This window comes from Homarus americanus, unplaced genomic scaffold (assembly GCF_018991925.1).
Source record: "Homarus americanus isolate GMGI-L3 unplaced genomic scaffold, GMGI_Hamer_2.0 scaffold20465, whole genome shotgun sequence".
NCBI lineage: Eukaryota > Metazoa > Arthropoda > Malacostraca > Decapoda > Nephropidae > Homarus > Homarus americanus.
Window position 1 is genome coordinate 7,793,919 of NW_024756914.1, and position 21,624 is coordinate 7,815,542.

At 37.0% G+C, this 21,624-nt stretch overlaps 1 protein-coding gene across 2 annotated transcripts in view; it reads left to right on the forward strand.

The window, feature by feature from the left end:
- The window catches only part of LOC121857103 (tetratricopeptide repeat protein 5-like), a 94,705-nt gene that overhangs the window by 30,299 nt on the left and 42,782 nt on the right, over positions 1 to 21,624 (forward strand). For both annotated transcript variants that reach the window (XM_042352978.1, XM_042352977.1), the window contains exons 2-5: positions 8,446 to 8,728; positions 9,573 to 9,705; positions 20,034 to 20,245; positions 21,002 to 21,094. In XM_042352978.1, the coding sequence (XP_042208912.1) occupies positions 8,705 to 8,728; positions 9,573 to 9,705; positions 20,034 to 20,245; positions 21,002 to 21,094 (462 nt within the window). In that variant the 5' untranslated portion in view covers positions 8,446 to 8,704. The remainder of the gene's footprint in view (positions 1 to 8,445; positions 8,729 to 9,572; positions 9,706 to 20,033; positions 20,246 to 21,001; positions 21,095 to 21,624) is intronic.

Genomic DNA, 21,624 nt, shown 5'->3' on the forward strand with positions numbered 1-21,624 from the left:
ATGTAGAACCAGTCAGTCACTGGTTTTGTAATCAACGAAAACAATGCTGTGTCATTTCCTCGTGTGTTTTAATATTCTACGTATTATTAATGAATTGTATTGCTCATTTTGCACACATAAACATTAATTCAATAAAAAAGACATTCAGTAAAAAACAATAATGAATCTTTTGTACATAAGAGAAATGATGCTGTTTACACGATTATGCACGTCGTCTGCTCGTTGGCGGGCCGTTGAAACCCGTCGAAATTCGAGTTTCCGCCGTCAAAATTTTTATTTATTTATTTTTTTGTGTGTTCCAATAAAATACGTTAAGAATTAAAAACTCGTGAAATTTGAGAAGCTACTATACAACATTTAACCCTTCAATATGTCTTCAAAGAGACCATGATGCAGAGAAAGTGGTGCTAGTGCTTCCAAGCATAAGCACAAGTCACTATCTATCCAGGAAAAGGGTGAATTTCCATGGTCCGGCACCGGTCAGGTCCCGAGGTTGCCGGACTAGAGAGGTACAACCTGTACTTCAATTTAATGAGTTTCACATTAATGATTCATCACAATAACGACGGTAATGAAATGCGACACCTCAACACATTAACAAGATATTTCAACACAATAACGATCAGTAGTGCAAGTTGAGTCACTCTGGACGGCCATCATGACGACGTCCTCGAGCGAGGTGGTTTGTTTTGATCAGAGCGAGTGAGACTGAAGGATCAGTTGGTGCTGGGGAAGCAGTGCAGCGTGAGGGCAGGGGGTCATCCTCTGCCTCGGATGACAACAAACAGTCTCATTAAGCAGTTCAATGAGTGTCTAAAGTTTAGTTATTATTAATTATTACCTCTACAAGCAGTATTAATGTGTGTGAATAAGTGGTTATAATTTTTTGTGGGGTTATAGGGGGTGAAAGTGTCCGAGGGCTGGTACCAATTGACCCATTTAGTCTGTAAACTATACTCACCACATTAATGATTTTCACTTTAACGACCGTTTTCGTGGTACCAATTAGTCATTAAAGTGAAGTATGGACTGTACAGTATACCTAGATTTTGCCAAGGCTTTTAACTGCATATCCCATGAAAGGCTGAAAATCTAATTGGAAGGGTACAGGATTCAGGGAAGTGACCTAGCGTGGATTGGAGAGTTTCTTAATGATCTCAAGCAGTGTGTGGTGATTAATGGCACAAATCATCTTTTGTACCTGTGACAAGCGGGGTACCACAGGACAGTGTATTGGATCCAGTGTTATTTGTTTGTTTCATAAATGACCTGCCAGAAGCTATACAGGTAGTTCTGCTATAACGCGATAATTGTGTTCTTGTAAAATATCGTGTTATAGAAAATCGCGTAATAGAAATAACAGGGCTTATGGAGAAAATAGGGTAAGGTGCAGATTACTCAAAATCGAGAAAATTTAGTAGTTAGCCTAACACAAAGGATAGCACAGTCTAAATAAATGTTACATTCATATCTAATAATGAAATCATACAGTAAATGTAACACTTTACTTGATGGGGGAGAAGGGTGATTTTGAGGTTGATAAAATCGAGCTTCTCTTCAAGTGTTATATCCTTTCTTTTACGATCATCACCAGGAATTCTATCACCAGAACGCTTCTTGTTGATATTCTTCTTTACTATATTCACAGTTAATACAGTACCACAAAATTGGAGAAATAGTAAGCAAAAATCGCGTTATAGCAAACAAGCGTTCGCGTTATACAAATATCGTTCCTAATTCATAAATCGCGTTAGAGCAAATTCGCGTTATCAAAACACGCGTTATAGCAGAAATCACTGTACTGTACACTCCTCCATACAAATGTTTGCGGAGGATGCCAAGTTATTCAGGGAAATTGAGAACCAAACAGACTGTGAAGAGCTACAGAAAGATCTCTGTGAGCTTCAAGAATGGTCGAAGAAATGGCTGCTGAGATTCAATGTCACAAATTGCAAGAGGATGCACCTGGGATGCGGACCTGGGTTTGATGTTCTCGGACACAAGACCACTCAGTATTTACAGTCGATATAGTAGTCAGAACTGAATTTGTTAATACCTGTATTCATGTATCAGTGTTAAGAAATGATCAACAGAACTTGCCTTTGAGAATTGTAAAGTGTGTGCTTGTCAGTGGATCAAAGTTTGAACAATTATTGTAATATAAAAAACAAAACAAGTACAATGGTCCCTCGGTTAATGAACACAATTCGTTCGAGAAGGTTGTTCGTTAACCGAAAATTTTGTTAACCGAAACCATTGTTTCAATGGGTTTTTGGTTAATTGGTTCCAGCTCACCGAAAATTACCTAAATTAAAAAACTTACAGTAAAGTACACTTACTTTGAGGTGTGTATGTAGAAGGCTCCTGGATGATGATGCTGATGTGAATTTGAAGTGGGAGGTGGAGGAGGAGAAGCATTTTACTGCTTCTTGGAAGGTGAGTCACCTTCCATAAAATGTCAGGAACCTCTGGACTGACAGATTCTCCAGCAGGAACATCCTCTCTCATTCTTGAAGTGGAAGGCTGAGGGGTAGCATCTGTTTCCTGATGCCTTTTAGTAAAGAAACTGTCAATTTTTGTTTGTGGGGCATTTCTCCTCCTCATCATTAATTGATGTTTGAAGAAGGAGACCACTCTGTCCTCAACATTACACAAAATAGGTTCTGTTGTTTCCACATCTGGGTGCCCTGAAGCCAGTTTCCTGAACTTACCCCAGTAGACATATGGTCATCACTTTCCCTTTCCTCCTCACCACTGTCAGCCTCCAACATCTCATCCAGTTGCTGCATTCTGCAAGTCATCAGGAGTAAGTTCCTGCTCATGAGACATCACAAGCTCTTCCACATCAACCTCCTCCACTTCGAGGCCCAATGACTGACCAATGGACACAATCTCCAGGTCCAACTCTGCTTCTTCCTCAAATCCCTCAAAATCATGGACTACTGATGGCCACAGTGTTTTCCATGCAGAATTGAGAGATTTAATGGAGACTTCTCGCCATGATGACACAATCAATTTTACAGCCTCCAGGATGTTGAATTGTGTCTTCCAGAACTGTTTCATTGTTAGTTCAGGATCAGTGGAAGTTGCCTGATAACACCTCCTGAACATTTTCTTCATGTACAACTTCTTGAAGTTGCTGATCAAATTATGGTCCATTGGCTGTATGAGTGATGTAGTGTTGAGAGGCAAAAACAACACTTTGACAAAGTCAAATTGATCCTCCAAAGTGCTGGCAAGTTCAGGGTCATGACCAGGGGCATTATCCATAAGGAGAAGAGCCATTCATTAAAGAGCTGTCTTGTCACCCTTGCCTTACGGATGGACTTCTAATAAACTCCAAGCTTTCCTCTTACCACCTTTTGTTGTTTGAACACCCTGGGGTTCTCAGAGTGGTAGACAAGCATAAGCTTCAGTCGGAAATCCCCTGAAGCATTGGCACCAAGCAATAGAGTGAGACAGTCTTTCATGGGTTTATGCCCAGGTAAAGAGGCTTCATCTCTGGTGATGAATGTTCTTTTGGGCACTTTCTTCCAAAACAGCCCAGTTTCGTCCACATTGAACACTTGCTGTGGAAGATAATTTTCTTCATCCAGCAGTTTGTTAAAGTCCACTACAAACTTTGCTGCTCCTTCTTTATCTGCACTTGCAGCCTCACCATGTCTAATAACACTGAAAATGTCACTTCTTTTCTTACATTTTTCAAACCAACCCTTGCTTGCCCGAAAATCTTCGAACTCTGTTTCAGAAGAACCAGGTTGATCTGCCTTTAAATGTTCGTAAATCTCCCTGGCCCTTTCACAAATAAATTTTGTAGAAACTGAATCACCTTTCATTTGCTTTTCCCTGATCCAAATGAGAAGTAACCTCTCTGTTTCTAATATCAACTTGTCTTTCTGTGCAAGAATTGTTGACACAGTTGATGCCGACATGTCATAGTCTTTACTAAGCACATTTGTTCTAATGCCTTGTTCATGTTTCTTTATGATTTCCTGCTTTACCTGGATTTAAATAACTTTTCTCGATTTCTTGGGAGCCATGCTGGATTCGATTTCAACACTGAAATTTTAAGTTTTATTGCTGTAAATAAAGAAAATTTTCTTGAAATGAACACTGCACTGCGCTATGTATTATCAATATGTAAAATATATTTCAAAATGACCAATAATTTGACTGGAAACACAGACAAAAAGCATTTATGTTGAAGAGTCTCCAACAAGATGTTCCTTCCTCTGAACCGATAAACAAACTGACGCCAAGCTTGGTGTGTTGAGTGGCTGTTTGGCGCGCAAAAAACTAGTTTCCTGTACTGTACTTCAATTATGTTCAATAATAGTTAAAATGACTAAAAAATTGTATATAAAACTTTTAAAATTATTAAATAGTACAACCTTCCTGATATTTACTAAAATGGTAATGAATTTAAGCCCTAGAACCGATTACTGTACTGTATTGGCAGACTAATACTACAGCTGGTGAGCAGCCAAATGCAAGCGAAAACATGTTGGGAAAAATTCGTAAGGAATTCGTGAACCGAAATTTTTTCGTTAACCAAAGTGAAGAATCTTATGGAAGGTAATTCTTTAACCAAAATTTCGTTAACTGAGGCGTTCGTTAACCGAGGGATCACTGTATACTACTTGGACTCCCTTAAAATCACTTTATCTTCATGATAGGTAAGGGTACTGTATAGACCTTAGCAGGAGCCTTGCCTATAAATCACAGACACCTGTTGAAGAGCATCACCCATAAGAGGTGATGTTGCTCTACTGCACAGTACAGTGATCCCTCGGTTAACGAACGCTTCGGTTAACGAATTACCTTCCATAAGAATCTTCAACTCGATTAACGAAAAAAAATTCAGTTAACGAAATCCTTACGAAATCGTGTCAACATGCTTTCGCCTGCTCACCAGCTGGAGTATTAGTCCGCCAATACGGTAATCGGTTTTAGGGCTTAAATTCGTTACCATTTGAGTAAATATCAAGAAGGTTGTACTATTCAATAATTTTCCAAGTCTTTTATTAAAATTATTAGTCATTTTAACAATTATTTAACATAATTGAAGTACAGGGAACTAGTTTTTAGCCACGTGACTCCCCCAGAAGGGCGTCAGTTTGTGTCTCTGCTCAGTGGAGGTAGCATCTTGCTTGAGACTCTCTTGAACATAAACTATTTTTACGTTTATACAGTACAATTATTGGTCATTCTGAAATTTATTTTACATATTGACAATATATAATGCAGTGCAGTGCTGATTTAAAGAAAATAATCTTGAATTACACCAGGTGAACTCAAAATTTTATGTGTGAAATGGCGGCATGAAGCATGGGGTGACTTCTCTTCCACCCCCACTGCCTTCTCTTCTCCCTTCTCCTCCACCCCCACTTCTAATTCCCATCATCATCAACCAGGAGCCCTCTACATGCACATCTCAAAGTTAGTGTACTTTACTGCATTTATTTTTAGTTTGTATGTAATTTTCGGTGAGCTGGAACCAAGTACCCAAAATCCCATTGAAACAATGGTTTCGGTTAACAAAATTTTCGGTTAACGAACGACCTTCTGGAACGAATTGTGTTCGTTACCCAAGGGACCACTGTATACAGTCAGCCCTTAACATACGCGGGGGTTAGGTAACAGAGATACCGTGAATGTTAAAAATCCATGTACTTTTGCTGCCCCCCCCCCCCTTAAAAACACCCCTGGCCCCCGATGTCCTTATTTACCGTATATACCTGTGTGTAGTTCGAGTTTTTAAGACCAAATTTTTTGGCAAAAAATTGGGGGTCGACCTCTAAACGAGTAATAGTTTCGTTAGATTGAAAAATATTTACCAGTAACTACCAGTAAACAATGGAAACGACGCACCACCAGCTGTGAGTGTCGGTACAGTTGCCAGGGCAGATCTCTTGCGTCATCATAGCAAGCCCAAAGTAGCCAAATGCATGGTATGGTATGCACAGGACGATGTAAAACAGAATGTATTCATTTTATAAAGTTTATTTATAGATACATAAATTTTTGTTCATTACATTTGAAACATCAATCTTTGTTAATTAAATTTGAAACAAAAGAAAACTACGATACCGTATTTCTAAATACCGGGTATTTTCATTAAAATATTACATCACAAGTATATTTTACCTTAACTGTGACTGAATGAATATATTCTCAGAAATAAATACGAAAATGTAATATTTTTGCTGAAATGACGTACGTATTACAGTGGAAAGTGGGATAAAATCATGACGAAAACAATGACTTTCGCTTTCTTTCGTTGTTCAAAAGATTTTACCGTGATCGCTTTTCGAATGGTTTTCAGTTAAAAAATGTTGTATTACAATAATATTCTATCCTAATTGACTTGAATAAATACTACGATACCATATTTCTGAATATTTTCATGAAAATCCATCAAAATAATTTTCCTTGTCATCGTCTTAGCACACAGTTGCCAGTTTCAAGATTTTCCGTTTAAAATTTTAAGTTACTGAGTATTTCTTTTCCCAAATCGTTTAACAATACTGTAGGTAAAACAGTTTACTATTGTGCAAACCCCACAGAAAAAAAATTAACAAATGGAGACACCAAAAATGTAAAAAAAAAAATGCTGTGTCTGACTTGCAACACTGTTGGTCGGGTCAGGTGGTTCTAACGGCACCTACCAGTACCCGGTAATCAAATTTATAACAGTGTCTAACCTCGATTACTGTAGTTTATCTGATGTAGGCAATATGAAGTAAAAAATACCAGTTAAAGTGAGAAATTGGAAGAGAATAAACAAGAAAGATGTCATTGGGCTATTTTTGGTAGGGCTGAGGGAGAGAGTACCAGCTGTTTGGTCTTTTTTGGCGGGAGAGTCACGCAAATAACCGTAGTACTGGTATTTGTTTGGTGTCTTCTGTATTTTTAAAAATGAATACTTGTAAATTAAAAGTACCGTAACATTGTATTATATACAAACTTGTTATATTTCTGGAAATTAAGAAGCAAGAAAATAAGAATATACCGGTAAGCACAATTTCAACGTACGCTAATCTTAAAAGCTGCTGAAGAAGGGCCGATGCAAAAACAAAGCCTCCGTGACCAGGGCTCTGCCGTATCAGCTAGACGTACACGTGTTTTTCGAATCGTTTTCAGTTAAAAAACTGTTGCATCACAAGTGAATTAGGATAGAATATTATTGTAATACAACAGTTTTTTAACTGAAAACCATTCGAAAAGCGATTACGGTAACATCTTTTGAACGAAAGAAAGCGAAAGTAATTGCTTTCGTCACGATTTTATCCCACTTTTCACTGTAGTACATACATCATTTCAGCAAAAATATTACATATCCATGTTCTCAGAAATAAACAGTAGTTTTGCTGGAACGTAATGTATTTCAATGTAAATTAGGATAAACTACATGAAAACAAAAGACTTTACCTAACCTTCCGATGTTCAAGATATGTTACTCGTTTTTTTAATAGTTTTCGGTTAAAATACTGTTATATTAGTGATATTCTATTCATACTGTGCTTGATATAATACATTCACGGAAATGTAATATTTTTGCTGAAATGACGTACTTATTACAGTGGAAAGTGGGATAAAATCGTGACGAAAGCAATGACTCGCTTTCTTTCGTTCAAAAGATGTTACCGTAATCGCTTTTCGAATGGTTTTCAGTTAAAAAACTGTTGTATTACAATAATATTCCCTCCTAATTGACTTGAATAAATACTTGAATGGAAATATACAATATTTTTGTTGAAACTACCCGCGTTTCAGTGTAAAGTGTCGTAATAATAATTGGTAAACAATTTGCCTTCGGCACTCGGTGTTTCAGGCACGGTGCGCCTCAGTTTATAGGACGTGAAGGTTTTGGTGTTCCAATACTGTACCCTCAAAAACTTGGGTCGACCTATAAACAAGGAATATCATAAATTAACGATTTTTTGGTCAAAAAATCAGGGTCGACCTACAATGCTGATGTCAACACAAGTGTGGTTACAGCGAGACTGACTGAGTGAGGGAGCACGGGGTGGTGTGACGCGCGATGCGTGTATGTGTATGTGTGTGGGTTGGCGGGCGGTGTGCAGTGTGCTGTGCCGCGCGCGATTTGAATGGCGCGCAATTTGAATGTACTTCAATTACTAAAATGTACAGAATATTCCTCCGGCGGGGCAATCCGCATATTTGCGTATCCGTGTATGGTAAACCCGCATATGTTAAGGGCCGACTGTATATGTAATAATAACCATTATTCCCTTACCAAAATTATTTCATTTTCTGTTTGGAACCATATTTATTTTTTGTTTTGCCATTCAGTAAAATAAATTAAGACGACCTTAAGTGACTGACCCAATTTTCTCCTCAATACAGTACATGATAACACAGTTAGTCTCTTTTATTGTGTCTCCCCCTTATTTTAACTGGTGCATCTTTAATCATTTCCAGGTTGTGTATGTACCAGGACAACTCAGCCAGAATCATAGTTAATACTAGGATGGTGTGTAGCTGTGGTTTGCTAGCGTCTGGTGTAATGGAAGAGAACTCAGTTTAGAACAGTGAACAATAAACAAGCAGGTGGTGGAGTAGGAAGAAGAGAGTGAAAAGTCTTCCACAGTGTTACGTCCTCTAGTGTAGTCAACGGAAGGAGAGGTACACTGGTGTGTATTGTTGCAGGAGGACAAACTTCTCCTAACAGGACCTTACTATGACAGCCATAGAGCAAATAAGGGTAAGTAATGCTAATTTAGAGACCAAAGATAGACAGGTTGATGTGTCTCACACTTGAAAGAAACTACACATTGTTTAGCCTCTTGTCACTTAAATATTAAGTTATTGTGAAAATGTTTACCAAGAGGGAAGGATCATTGTGGTAATAATGTTTACAATTTGAGGGAGATGTAGTGTATTTTGGAGGTACAGCACAGTGAACGTTACTGACAGCTATTGTTCAGGATTTATGAAAAAGAATTTGATTCAGTAAAAGTAATAAAGTAACAGTTATAATAATGCTGTAAGGAGCCAGGGAGTTGAAGAAATTGTTCGCTACACAATACCTGTACTGTAGCCGGGTGCACTTTTCATTTATTTAAGCCATCCTGACCCTATTGTAGGTTGCGTGGTGCAAGGCGAGCTCTGAGGGCCTTCATTACTCCAGCTCTCAGATGAACTTGTGACATTGATAACTGCTGTACTGTACTGTTGCTTTATGGAGAAACATCAGCACAAACACAGATTTAAGTATAACTTACAGATTTATACAGTGACCACCATGTGGTGATAGTATTTATCTACAGAGTTGGTGATGTGAGCCAGATGTTAGTAGATATATTCTTAAGAACTACTCAACCTGACCTTATACACTCGGTACTGTACATTATTATCTTGTTATAATCATTACAAACACAGTAAATATAAAGTTAAGTCATCATCCTAAACACCAAGGTTGATCAGAAGTATAATTAAATCATAGCATGGTTGTATTATTTGTCTCTCTTCAGTGACAAACATGTGTAGGTGGGTGGTGTGAGAGTTGAGTGTATGTGTACAAGTATCACACAACATCATCATTGCAGGAGAGAGTGGTGGACCTCTTCAAATTTCGTGATGAGTACTTCAAGACTTATGGTATTGAAGATGCCGCTAATAAAACTCAGCGGGTACAGCAAGAAATACATAAGACAATACAGTTCATAGATGATGTTAAAGGTCTGTATTTCCTCACTGAATTAGTTACCAACTGACTGATCTCCAGAGAGAATTCATTTCATGTGCCTTTACCTGCTTCTTCCTGAGGATTATGACAGTGTCCATGTTATGTGCTTATTTTGGGGTAACATATATTTGATATCTCTCTTTCAGCATGTTACTGATCAATCCTTATGCAATACTGTACAGCCATTTCCTAATTTATGAAAGGGTTCCATTATTGATAATCCTTTCATAAATTCGATCGTATTTTCTCATATACTGTACAGTATTTCCAATATAATAGCTGACATACATTCCTGTGAAAAAACCTTCCCCAAATGTCTTAAAATGCTAGAAAACATGTTTTTAAAGTTTAAAGTGTAAACAATGATTATAAGCCAATAATAAAGATACTAAGTGAAATATATACAGTACTGTACTGTAGAGCGGAAGGTACTGAGAAATTGTGGCGCTGTCTGTGATGCAGTGTATGACTGTGAGGCCCAACTAAGACATAAGGTTTTAGTTTAGTTGTGACACACCGACAGTAAGTCGACTGTACTGTACATTCACCTCCACCCCACTGTAACATTGCCATGTTTTTTTGAAGTAGATTGTGTCATGTTTAGAGAAATACAGAAAATTCAGCTTAGATAAACATTACCCGCCATGACACAAACAAGGAGTGCCTGACGCGTGAACCAATCACAGTGGCCTCTGCATGTGATGTCATGGGCCTAACTGTGCTGATTGGCTGGAGGCTGAGTTCATGCCCCACCAAGGCAGACGCCCGGTTTTGAAACACAGTCTGGTTTGGCAAAGTGACGTAAAGACGTCACCTTCCCACATGGCAGGACATATATGTGTAAGTACCTTCAGGTTTATCTGTTTCACAAAATGTATTGTGATTCATGTGAGCCCTGTTTAACTAGCTAGGAAGGTATGTTTATTGTTTGAAGTATAATTGTCAAACACTAATAGAAAGTATTCAATAAATGCAGTTACCATTACTAAGAGTCATAATTCATCCCTCCCTTATTGAGAAAGGTTGATGTGTTATAAGTGTCTTGGTGGTACAGTACAATAATACAGTGAACCCATTAGTAATAACATAACCTATCACCTGTTTCTCCTAGTGTCTCAATTATCTTAGGTTATTCCTATTCCTAGCTATTCCCTCTCTACCTGTCCTCAGTGTGGGGGAAAGTTGACCAGAGGGAGGGACTACCTGCACCCTTCCTCCCTTCACATTCCCTAGCTACCTTCACTCCTAACCTTCCCTCATCTCACGAGTATAAAGAACAGAGAAAGATTAAGAATAAGAAAAGAGAATTAGAGGATAAAGGAAGAGTAAAAGTAAGTAAATAAATAGAAATAAGAATAAAAGGTAAAATAAAAGCTTTTGTTTTTTCACCACTTTTAACAGTGAAGTTGGTCTCCCCCAAGCAATGTGGCAATGCTGTTAAAGATTCCCATCCAATTGAAAAGTATCAGTGACACTGACACAGTAATTTTATAATGTTACTCATTTTTAGATTCCACACATCTCCCCATCAGGGCAGATAATATGCATAAGGATCCAGCTTCCAAATTAAGGTTAATAGAGATACAATATGAGAATTCTACAAAAGTTTTACTGCCATCAGGCAGAGAGACCATAGTACAGCCGTCCCCTGGGTTACAGAAGAGTTCCGTTCTGAAAAAATCTTTCCGTAGCGCAAAATTCTGTAACACGAAGCAATTTTTCTCATATACTATACAGCTCCTCCCCGACTTACGACGGGGTTAGGGACCGACATCCAGGTCGTAAGTCGAAATGGTCGTAAGTCGGAAATGTTTAAATAACACATAGAAAATCGAAAATGGGGGTTTCTTTTTCTTCTCAGCACCACAAAACTCTCACTTTTGAGCTTGCCAGCCATTTTAAAGTGAATTACAAACGAAAATTTTGTCAGTACACAGCGCAATCACTAACGTCCGGACTCGAAAATACGTAATTTTAAAATTTTTTGGTACAACTGAGGCAGGTCGTAAGTGCGGGTGGACTTAAGTCAAGTAGGTCGTAAGTCGGGGAGGAGCTGTACTGTACTTCTATTATAAAAGTTGATATGTATTCATATGAAAAAATTTTGAGGCCCAAAAAGGTGACACAAGCACATATATGTATGAAATTAGATGGATTTAACCACATAATGAGTCATTCATGATGTGACATGATAATAAGAGAACAAAAGACCCAATTTTTACTTACCCGAAACAATATTGAGTGCTGCAGGAGGTGAGGTGGTGCAATTGGTGTTACTGGGGGGGGGGGGGAGACTCCTGCCTCTCCTTGTAGATCATCCTCATCATCTCCTTGGGCTGCTGGCTGAGGTTTTGGGGCAAAGAACTTGTCCAATGTGGTCTGTCGTTGATGGTACAATTTCTCAATGAACAGATCCTTATATCCCCTCATGGCGTTCTCCAATTCTCTTTTAAACTTGAGGCTGCAATCATGGTCTGGATCATGTGTCTCAGCAGTTTATATCAGATCTTGCAGTTGACTAAGCATTGTGGACAAAACCTTTGTTGACATTTCACAGGATGACACAACTTCTGTACCGGTGTCCTCCTGTTCCTCAGCAGCAGCTCACTCCTCCTCCATTAATAATAGAACCTCATTGGACAGATCCTCTCTGTGTGACACTAACAGCTCTACAACACCAGCCTGGTCTACAATTTCCTGTTGCACCTCATCCAAGGTCTGAACCTGGGGAAAACCTTGGAAAACATGAACACAATCTGGCCAGATGTTCTTCCACACATCATTCATTGTTGTATTTTTCACCTCATCCCAGGAGTCAGCAATGTTGTTTTTAGCATTCTTGGTGTTAAATTGTTTCCAGAAATCTCTAAGTGTTCCTCTCCATCAATTGCAGCATAAGTTGTCTGAATGTCCTGCATAGATAGTAGGCCTTAAAGCTGGCCATCACACCTTGATCCAAAGGCTGTAGCATGGAAGTTGTGTTCTTGGGCAGGTACTCAACCCCGATGTTAGGTGAAAGGTCATTAAGGTTAACAGGGCAGCTGGGAGCATTATCAAGAAGTAACAAGGCTTTGTTGGCAATATTTTGTTGGTTACTGTACCTTTCTACAGCAGGACAGAAGCAGTTAGTAAATCAATCTTGGAAGAGGCTGCCAGTCATCAATGCTTTCGTATTGGAGTGCCATATTACAGGTAACCTGGATTTGTTGCAGCCTTTGAAAACCCTGGAATTTTCTGAGTGGTACACAAACATGGGCTTTAGCTTCAAATCACCTGGTGCATTACCCCCAAACAGGAGAGTCACACGATCTTTGGAAGCCGTTTTCTCCTCAGTTGAAATAAAGGTTCTGGAAGGCATGTACTTCCAAAAGAGGCCAGTTTCATCAACATTATACACCTTCTGTGGTGTGTATCCATCAGCCTCAATTATTGCTTTTAGTTCAGCAGGATAGTTTTTGGCAGCCTCAGTATCAGCACTAGCTGCTTCACCGACCATCGTAATGTTGTGTAGGTTTGAACGTTTATTGAAATGCTCAAACCACCTTTGCTGGCATTAAAGGGCTATTCATCAAAACTAACACCTTCCTCCTGCCTTAAATCTGTGTTGATGGCCACATTTTGCTTGGTATGGTCCTCTATCCACACACTGAGTGAGCATTCCATTTTAATCATTACATCACTTGGATGAAAATAAAGAGTACAGGATGACAGTGGAGTAGCAACTTGAGCACTAGCCCACATTTTCTCTTTGTTATCACAGATTGTTCCGTCAGTGGAGGTAGCCAGGCCTAGAGTTTTGGCAATGTAACTCAGTTTGTCACCTGGTCAAACCTCCTCAACACATCTAATTTTGTCTCTAAGGTAATTCCCTTTTGTGCTCTTTTTAGCACCACTGTTAGTTATTTCCACTCATCTTGAATAAGAATGCACAGTACAACACTTGTAATACAGTCCAGAAAACTGAGGGAAAGCAGAACATAAAAACATAAGAATGGAGGAAACTGCAGTGGGCCTATTGGCCCATACTGAGCAGTCCCATATATAGTACACCCAACCCCTATTGCTCATATATCCATCCAACCTATGTTTGAAGCTATCCATCGTATTTGGGTCAATAATGATGTTTGGTAACTTGTTCCATTCATCCACTACTCTATTTCCAAACCAATGTTTACCTATCGCACCTAAATCTGAATTTGTTGAATTTAAAACCATTGTTATGAGTTCACTCCTGGTTGGATAGTTTGAGTACCTTTGTTATATCCCCTTTGTTTAGCCCTGACTTCCAATTATAAACCTCTATCATATCTCCCCTCACTCTACGTCTCTCGAGGGAGTGCAAATTAAGATGCTTTAAACCTTTCTCTGTGCTCGAGGTTCCTAATGCCCGGGATTAGTCTTGTCATTCTGCTCGGAATTCTTTCCAAGGATTCTATATCCATTCTGTAATACGGTTACCAGAATTGAACTGCGTAATCCAAGTGAGGTCTCACAAGCGCAAGATATAGTTTCAGGATGACCTCTCTAGTTTTGTAACTAACACTCCTTTGTATGAACCCAAGTACTTTATTAGCCTTGTTTCGAGCAAATACACATTGTTTACTTGGCTTAAGATTCCTACTTATCATTACTCCTAAATCTTTCTCGCATTCGGATTTCTCTATGCCATCGTTGTTCATCTGATATCGTGTTTCTCTGTTTTCATCTCCTAGACTAAGTACTTTACATTTGTCCTCATTGAATTTCATCTGCCATTTTTCAGATCATTCAAAAAATTTTTTGGGATAGATCTTCCTGTAGTTTTGCAGAGTCCACGTCAGATTTAATTACTCGCCCTATTTTAGTGTCATCAGCAAATTTACTTATGTTGCTGTCTATGACGATAACTATGTCGTTTATGTATACAGTGGTCCCTCGGTTAACGAACACAATTCGTTCCAGAAGGTCGTTCGTTAACCGAAAATTTCATTAACCGAAACCATTGTTTCAATGGGTTTTTGGTTAATTGGTTCCAGCTCACCGAAAATTACATACAGTACAAAGTAAAAATAAATGCAGTAAAGTACACTTACTTTGAGGTGTGTATGTAGAAGGCTCCTGGTTGATGATGATGATGGGGGCGGAAGAGAAATCACCCCATGCTTCATGCCGTCATTTCACCCATAAAATTTTAAGTTCACTAGGTGTAATTCAAGATTATTTTCTTTAAATGAACACTGCACTGCACTATATATTGTCAATATGTAAAATAAATTTCAGAATGACAAATAATTGTACTGTAAAAACATAAAAATAGTTTATGTTCAAGAGAGCCACAAGCAAGATGTTACCTCCACTGACCAGAGATACAAACTGACGCCTTGGTTGGTGAGTCAAGTGACTGATTGGCACACCAAAAACTAGTTTCCTGTACTCCAATTATGTTAAATAAGTGTTAGAATAACTAATAATTTTAATATAAAACTTGGAAAATTATTAAATAGTACAACCTTCTTGATATTTACTCAAATGGGAACGAATTTAAGCCCTAGAACCGATTACTGTATTGGCGGACTAATATTCCAGCTGGTGAGCAAGCGAAAACATGTTGACATGATTTTGTAAGAATTTCATTAACCAAATTTTTGTTCGTGAATCAAAATGAAGATTCTTATGGAAGGTAATTCGTTAACCGAGGGATCACTGTATAATAAATAATAATGGTCCAAGTACTGAGCCTTGGGGTCAGGGTTGTTATGATTTAAATCAAATGATTTAAATCACATGACTTAAATCGATTTAAATCAGAGTAAAAAAATCATGATTTAAATCAAAATTGTTTTTTTACTAATAACTGTTTTTTCTTTTTATTCTACATGATTGAAAAGTATATGCAATGCAGCAGGCTAATAACATTATTTGGATTTACATAATTATGTACTGTACTATAGTCTGTTCTCTCCAGTTTTGCGAAACTTTGATCATATCATAAGGTCTCATTATTAATGTATATATTTACATGAAATATATTGTTAACTAAGATAATAAATACTATTGAAATTCAGAAGAACTGTAGTACATATTCTCTTCTCCCGGCATTATATATCAGTCAATAAGGAGCAAGGGGCTGTAAATTTTTGCAAAACTAAAGTGAACAGGCTGTAGGCACTAGGCTATACATATTCAGATATTCTATTTTTATCACTTAGTATGTTCTTTTTAAACAACATAAGTATTATTTCTGATCAAAGAAGCATAACTGGTTTTGTGATAAAAACTACTTCCGAACAGTGGAGCATGAAGAGTTTATCAAGATGATTAAAATGCTAAGACCAGGATATGTTCCATCTAATAGACATCAAATTGGAGGGTCTCTTTTGGATCAAGCCTACGATTCAGTGATTAAGAATTATTCAGAAGAACTTAGTGGGAATACAGTTTGCATGGCCATGGAAGGATGGAGTAATGTCCATAATGAGCCTATAGTATGTATAACTTTAACAGCGGACAACCGTATTTATCTTGTTGACTCTAGACACAGAATCAAGACACACAGCTGAATATCTGTTGAAATTAGCTGAATGTGCTACAAAAAAGTGTGAAGACAAATTTGGATGCACAGTAAGAAGCTGTGTAACAGATAATGCTGCTAATATGGCAAAAATGAGTAGTGAATTCGGACAAGATAAATCCATTATAACATATAGTTGCTCTGCACACCTGTTAAATTTTCTTTCACAAGACCTGCAAATCAAGAACATTAAGGAGCACATTACTGAAATCATTAAGTACTTCAGAAATCATCACATCCCAGGATCTTTGTATTGAAGAGCAGGAGGAATAATGCTAGTAATGCCATCAGACACACAATGGAACACAGTGACAGATTCTATTGAATCTTATTTAAAGAACTGGGAGACCCTTGTCAAAGTGTGCAAAGAAAATATTGAAGACTTTGATAAGAAAATTGAAAGGAAAGTTAATGATAAGGTATTAAAAAGAACTGCAGAAGACTATTTAGAGAGACTTAAGCCCATTGCTGTGGCATTGGACTGTGTGCAGAGAGAACATACCCTATTAAGTGATGCTGTAGAAATCTGGGTAAAACTGAAAACTGATAATAAGGAGTATTTAACAGATAAGAAGGATATGGATAATTTTGAAAAAAGAATCAAAGTAGCATTGACACCTGCCCATTTTCTAGCTAATGTGATAGATTCAAGGTTATCAGGGCAGACATCTGACTCCTGAGCAGCGAGACATTGCAGAACAGTATGTGTGCGAGTCTCTTCCACATTTCCTTTCAACATTAATGTCCTTCCATGGAAGAAGTGCACCATTTAAAGAGGTCTATTTTGGTAAAGATGTAAAATCTCTCTCACCCCTTGCTTGGTGGCAGTATTTTGCCAATGATATGACAGAAAATGTAATGGATGTTCCTAGGCAATTATTTACAGCTGTTGCATCATCAGCAGGGGTTGAGAGAATTTTTTCCACTTATGGATTTGTACACTCAAAGGTAAGAAATTGCCTAGGACAGGAAAAGGCATCTAAGCTTGTCACAGTACATAAGCATTTCAATGTTCAACTAAGCTAATTTAAATGTTTTGAACTGTTTTTGTTGTTTACAGAATGGGAATATTGTGTTGACTTGAAGTTATTACCGGTAATTCTTAATACACTATAATCCTACAAATGTAAGAAAATAAACTTGTAACCAGTATTATTTTTTTTACAAAATGAGAATATTATTCTGTTGACTTGAAGAAGTTAGGTTATTAATTTTTGAAACACTGTAATCCTATAAGAGCATTTATGTTAAATTTCATTATTACGTTTGGATTTGTGCACTCAAATGTAAGATATGTTACCAGTTTTCTTTTATTTTACAAAAAGAATATTATTGTGTTAAATTCCATTGGTACATCTACTGCATAAATATCTTAATGCCAATTTTCTGTTTATTATCCTGAATAAGCTTTGGTTGAAAAATACTTTTTTATGGTTTAAAAATACTATTTTATTGCAATTAGTAAAAAAATAAAAAAATTTATTTAAATAAAAAAAATCTGATTTAAATCAAATAAATCGATTTTTTTATTTTTTTAAAAAAATCATGATTTTTTTCCAACCCCGCTTGGGGTACTCCACTTGAGACGTTACTCCAATCGGATTTAGTGCCGTTAATGCTCACTCGCTGTTTTATGTCCTGTAGCCACGCACTAATCCATTTTAGAATATCTCCTCCACTACCATGAGCCTCCACTTTTCTTATTAGTCTTTCGTGGGGGACTCTGTCGAAGGCTTTGCTAAAGTCAAGATATACCACATCATAGTCGTGTCCCTCGTCCACTGATTCGAAAACAGCTGAAAAGAATACAGTAAAACCTCTATTAACCAACCCTCGATTAACCGACTTTCGGATTAACCGCCGATCCCGGACCCCTAATTTTTTTTTTTTTTTTACAGGGATTAACCCACCCAGGCACAGGTCACTGACCCACATCGGGGCCTGGGGGGATAATGTAATAATAATGATAATGATAATACTATAATAAAGAACCATAAAAAAATGCAAAAATGAACAAAAATTCAAGAGTGAGAAACAATATATGTATGTTGTGTTGTCAAAGTAAGAGAAACAATTGAGACCCCTGCAATTGTGTGTAAATGAGGCAGAAAGACAGATCAGCAACCTGGGACTTGGTCACAATTTTCGTGATGCCATATGTTCTTTGACTTTTCCATTTTTATTCACGGTTTCTGTGCTGGTTCATATTTATTTACTAAAGTGGTTAATGTTTTAAAGCAAATGCTATTGAAATATGAATGGCAAATGAACAAAAATGAATAGAGGGGCTTAAATGAGGTAGGTTAAGGATAGGTACTTTGAAAATGTATGCTTTATTTCCGTAGACTTTATTTACTACAGTATTAACCGACCTTTTGGATTATCCGTCGGCCCCTACCCCCCATATGTGGGCGGTTAATCAAGGTTTTACTGTATTAATAGATTAGTTAAACATGAACGCCCGCTTGTGAAGCCATGTTGGGAATCATTGATCAACTTGTGCTTCTCCAGGTGATTTCGAATAGTTTGAAATTATTGCTTTCAGTAATTTGCCTGCAATTAATTTTTAGCTGATTGGACGGTAGTTAGAGGATAGTGAACTATCTCCCTTCTTGAAAATCGGTATCACATTCGTTATCCTCCAGGATTCTGGTACTACACCCATTTTTAAGGACACGTTAAATAATTTTGCTTAGGGCATACTAAGCTCTTCTTTACATTCCTTTAATACTCTGGCAAATATCTCATTGGGACCTGGTGACTTATGAGGCTTTAACTTGTCTATTTGCTTACTAATGTCGTTACCAGTCACTACTATCTCACATAATCTATTTCTTCACTATCTCTGTATATAGTAGGTGACTCGGGTATCATTTCTCCGTCATTATCAGTTAGCTCGCTGGTATCTGACTGTATTCGTCCAATGTTTTCTCGTGTTTAAGTTTGATACATTTGAAAGAATCCCTTGGGGTTTGACTTTGCCTCCCTTGCTACCTCCAGTTCATTATTCCTCTTTGCTTTTCTTATCTCGGTCTAAACACTTATAATAATCTCGGAGGTAAACTTCACCACGATTTATTCTTCTACCTATAGCCTACCTTTGTCCAATAATATTCTTTAAATAATTGTTTATCCATTTAGGGTCATTGTTGTCTGATCTGAGTTTTTTGTTTGGTATGTTCTGCCTTTGTGCATTAAGTAACTCAGTATTTAAATTGTTGTGGAACTCGTCAACCTCAGATCTCGTGATCAGGTCATCCTCAACCATCATATTTTGTGAGGATATCGTTGTCAGGTCTCCAGGTAAAGTGATGTCGCCCTCTGTGGGTTCATTGAGTGAGGTCATGTAATCCATCCCCAAATGTGATACCCCTTCTCTCCGCTGCCTTTTCAACCTATCAAAGTTGGCTGGAGACTCAAGCAGACCGAAACCTTTGGCACCGTTTTGCTACCACAGGTGGATCCACATGAAATAATCTTTAAAAATTTTGAAAAAAAAAATACAATTAAAAATTGAATTTTTTAAGAATATTTTTATTTATTTTTTAAAAATTCCGTAAGAGCGATTTTTTTCTTTAACCCGATATTATAGGCGAAATATAGTAACCCGGGGGATGCCTGTACTGTACTGTACTGTAAATGCATTACAGTACTGTACTTCCTAAATACTGTATTAATTAAGCCATATGTTTGATTTAAATACCAAGGATATTTGTCATATTAATTATTTTAAGTTTTTTATTTTTGTAAATTTTTTTTTTTATTAATCAGACCAGGTCAGTCCAAATTCCAAAGGAGAACTGTATTTTCTGCGTGGTCGAGCTCTTAATGCCACAGCAGAGTACAGTTCAGAAGCTGAGGAAGTATTGGGTCGAGCCACTCGCTTTAACCTTCCTGATGCCTGGAACGAGCTTGGAGAATGCCAGTATAAGAAGGGAGACCTGAGTGGGGCTCTCACTTGTTTTGAGAAAGCACTGAAACTGGTAGGTGCTATACAACTAATAATTTTTCTCCAAGTAAACAATAAACCACAATATAAAGGAACTTGCAAACATTATTGATGAGTTTATTTGTCTTAAGGAAACATTTTTATTTGAGTAATTTTTTTCTAATTACTGTATATAATAAGCAAGTACTGTACAGTAAATTATATTCCAAATACTCTGGATGAGTTTAGTACAGTAGTTTTAAAACAATGAACTAAATGTTTTATATTTAAGTCATAAATGTACAGTAGTGTTATTGATTTTCTAAATTGTTATTCTTTTTTTTTAAACCTTGTACTGAAACACTGGCATGTGAAATTGTGGATTGATATTTTTATACTGCATTTATATTTGTTATCTTGTAATTGTTGATGTGGGGCTCATACACACACACACACACACACACACACACACAGTATATATGTTGGGGAAGAACATAAGGAGCCCCACAGTGGAGTATGGCTGCCACTGTACTCAAGGGAGAGACTATTGAAATATATGAGTAGTGATTCTATTTTTTTATTATAGTTTAGACTAAAGTAATGTGTTGGTACAGCTTTCCTGACTACTGTTTGTGTTTTATGCTTTATTAAGTTGTGAATGATGAACTGTGTCCATTGTAATCTGTCCTCTTAGTGACACTGTGTTCATTTGTCACTTTAGCTTAATCTAAGTCATTTTATGAGTGTTCTACATTTAAGGGACCAAAGTAGTTTAGGAAGTGGTTAACTTATGGTACTGTACTTGCGACAGGCACAGAACAAGGTCTTCTACCGTAATATGTCAATGTTAATGAGAAGCTTAACGTGGAAGACAAGCACAGAGAGAGAAGACAACGTTGATAAGGTAAGAGAACTTAATTAATAAATATTGTTGTAACTTTCCTTTGTTAGAAATGTCAAAATTAACTTTTGTGTATATATTTTAAAGTGAATTTCCTTTATTAGATGTATTTTGAATTTACTTAAATCTGTTAAATAATTAATTTTATATATTTTAGATGAAATTTCCTTTGTTATACAGTACCAATATAGTTTAGATTAACTATTTTATAAAGTATAAAACAATTAAATGTTGACTTACCTCTGTTATATATATTTTAGATTATTTTTTGTTAGGTATATTTTCATTTAACTTTTTTATATAAAATGTAGTACTGTATATATTTAAAATTATTTTTCTTTTGTTAAATATCTTTTAAATTTAATTTCCTCTGTAAGATATACAGTACAGGTGCTACTCTACTTAAGAACGTCCAACTTACAAACTTTCAGAGATACAAATATCATCACTGAGGGGGGTTACCTGCCTGAACAGGTGTTTAATGTGGATGAGACTGAATTATTTTGAAGAAAATTCCAGATAGAACAAACATT